The sequence below is a fragment of the Nannospalax galili genome, unplaced genomic scaffold (assembly GCF_000622305.1).
Source record: "Nannospalax galili isolate Female #2095 unplaced genomic scaffold, S.galili_v1.0 scaffold416, whole genome shotgun sequence".
In the NCBI taxonomy this organism is placed as follows: Eukaryota; Metazoa; Chordata; class Mammalia; order Rodentia; family Spalacidae; genus Nannospalax; species Nannospalax galili.
In genome coordinates, this window is record NW_008338125.1 from 527,042 (window position 1) to 529,827 (window position 2,786).

The 2,786-nt window shown below is 56.9% G+C and overlaps 1 protein-coding gene across 1 annotated transcript; it reads left to right on the plus strand.

Annotated features, from left to right (window-relative positions):
* The first annotated feature begins 450 nt into the window (after positions 1 to 450).
* On the plus strand, positions 451 to 2,361 carry Kprp (keratinocyte proline rich protein). Its single transcript, XM_008832960.1, has one exon. The coding sequence runs from the start codon at positions 451 to 453 to the stop codon at positions 2,359 to 2,361; it is 1,911 nt and encodes a 636-aa protein (XP_008831182.1).
* Positions 2,362 to 2,786: the final 425 nt, after the last annotated feature.

Below are 2,786 nucleotides of genomic sequence, written 5' to 3' on the forward strand. Positions count from 1 at the left end.
GTGCACATATGTACTGGCAGTGTGCACCTGTAAAGAAACTCAAGTTCCCCTAAGTGTTGGGGTCTTCAGTTTGGGGTCTGTGTTGAAAACAAGGTTATGTGTTTTTCCTGTAGGGCTATTTCCACTACAGGGTTTAAGGAAGTGTGGAGAATCTGCTTGTCATCAGTGCTCTCTGGTGGCAGACAGAGGTATGTCCACCATTATGTCTAGCTGTGCATAATCATGACCTTTACGCAGATCCAGGGCAAGTCTCAAAAGACAAAAGTGACTAGCCTTCGCTCGGGGGCTAAGTCACTAAGAATTCTTGATGATGGTTGATGGCAGATGAAGAAAGGCCAGGGAAGACACCAGGCACCTGTTCTTAGAGCCTAACTCGCCCGTCCCAATTTGCAGCCTCCTGACCCTAGTTTCTCTACCCTCAGGTCTCACTCACCCACCTGCATCAGGACCATGTGTGACCAGCAGCAGATTCAGTGTTGTGTGCCAGTCCCCCAGTGCTGTGTCAAGGGTTCCTCCTTTGGACCCTCCCAGTTCCCCTATGCTAACAACCAGGTGCTGGTTCAAGCACCCTATGAGATGCAAATTTTGGAGTACCCTGCACCATACCCAGTTCAAGTTTCCCAACCTCCATGCCAGTCCATGACCACTGAAGTGAAGAGCCAGGCTCCAAGCTCATCGAAGACCACTAAGGTGAAATGTCAGGCTCCCTGCCAATCCAAGACCACTCAGGTGAAGTGCCAGTCCAAGACCACTCAGGTGAAGTGCCAGGCTCCCTGCCAGACTCAAATCTCCTGTGTGCCATGCCAGGCCCCCTGTCAGCCTCAGGTTTCCTATGTACAACATGAAGTCCCACAACCTGTTCAGACCTACTATGTGGAATGTGCTGCTCCAGTTTACTATACAGAAACTAGTTATGTGGAATGCCCAGTCCAGACCTATGTGCCTGCTCCGGCTCCTCAGCCTGTCCACACTTATGTAGAATGTCCCTCAGGGGGCCAGGCTCAGGGAAGCTTCTCCACTCAGGGCCAGTATCGGGGTTCCTACAGCAGCTGTGCCCCCCAATTCCAGTCACGGGCTTCTTACGGCAGCTGGGCCCCACAGCCTCAGCCCCAGGCTTCCTACAGCAGCTGTGAACCCCAGTTCCAGCCCCGGCCCTCCTACAGCAGCCGCGTCCCCCAGCGCCAATCCCAGGCGTCCTATGGCAGCTGTGCCTCCCAGTTCCAGTCGCGGGCATCCTACAGCAGCTGCGCCCCCCAGCGTCAGGCCGGGGCTTCCTTTAGCACCTGTGCACCCCAGTGCCAGACCCAGGGCTCCTATGGAAGCTTCACTGCACAGCGTCGATCTCAGAGCACCGGGCGATGCCTCGCTCCTCCGCGTCGGCTGCAGCCTTCTTACCGCAGCTGCTCCCAGCCCCGGAGGTCTGAGCCTTACTACAGCGGCTGTCTGCCATCGCGGTGCTCCTCCGGCTCCTACGACTACTGCACTCCACCCCGCCGCTCGGAGCCCATCTACGGCAGCCAGTGTCCCCGGGGCCGCCCTTCAGGCTGCTCTCAGCGATGTGGCCCCAAGTGCAGGATAGAGATTTCCTCCCCCTGCTGCCCCAGGCAGGTTCCCCCTCAGAGGTGTCCTGTTCGGATTCCTCCCATCCGAGGAAGATCCCAGAGCTGTGCCCCACAACCCTCTTGGGGTGTCTCCTGCCCAGATCTGAGGCGGTGCCCAGAACCACGTCCATTCCCGAGGTCCTGCCCGCCACAGCGTCTCGGCCGCTGCCCAGAGCCATCATGGCAACGATGCCCAGTTCCTGCTCCACGTCCACGTCCGCGCCCAGAACCAAGCCCAAGTCCAGAACCCCACCCATGTCCCCCAGCGCGGCGATTTTCAGAACCTTGTCTGTATCCGAAGCCCTGTCCACCCCCTCAACCAGCTCCACGTCCGGCACCTCGTCCAGCGCCACGGCCTCGCCCAGTGCAGTGTGAGAATCCAGAGCAAGGTCCCCGCCCGCAGCCGTGTGAACTCCCAGAGCCCTGCCCACATCCAGAGCCAGTTTTCCACCCTGCGCCCTGCCCCAGCCGAGAGCCACGCGGGGAGCCAGTTCGTTGTCCCAGTCCCTGTTCTGGCCCAAATCCAGTTCCACACCCGCAAGAACTAGGCTGTCATGAATCTAACCCATGCCGTCTGGACACCGAAGGCCCCAGCTGTGGCCCATACAATTACAACCAGGAGCAGGAGAGTAACACCAGCTGTGGATCTGGTGAAGCCTTTCCAGAGTCACAAGGTCTAGGCGGTTGCGGAGACCAAGGAAGATCCAGTTCTGGCTGTAAAGGTGGAGCTTATACTGGAGCAAAGGGGGCCTATTTCTAAACAGTGTGGCCAAGGCTGTCCCTGCCTTAAGTTCTTGAAAATGTTGCTCTCCCTCTCCTTGTGTACACCTTTCTGGAGATTTAGAGGCTCCCTGCTTCAAAGATGGCATCCAATCTCTTTTGCATTATTATTTCAGGTTCCATACCTGAGCCCCATTGCATCTCATTCCTCCCATACGCACAGCTTTAATTCTAGTCAGACCAGCTTGGCCACCAGGGCACACCTTGGGTGTTCCCCAGAACATTCCTCTGGTCCTTGCCTCTACCGACATTCCCTCTGCTGGAAGCATTTCTCTCCTGTTTTCCAGGACCTGAAATGGAATCCATCTCTCCACACCTCTTCCTTTGACCCTTTCCCCCCTGCCTGATCCCATCCATACAGCCTGTTCTGACCTCTAGAATTCATTGTCTTACCCACACCATCCA

What these genes read in the sequence shown, in the direction of transcription:
- Kprp (XM_008832960.1), top strand. Translation starts at nt 451, where the DNA reads ATGTGTGACCAGCAGCAGATTCAGTGTTGTGTGCCAGTCCCCCAGTGC.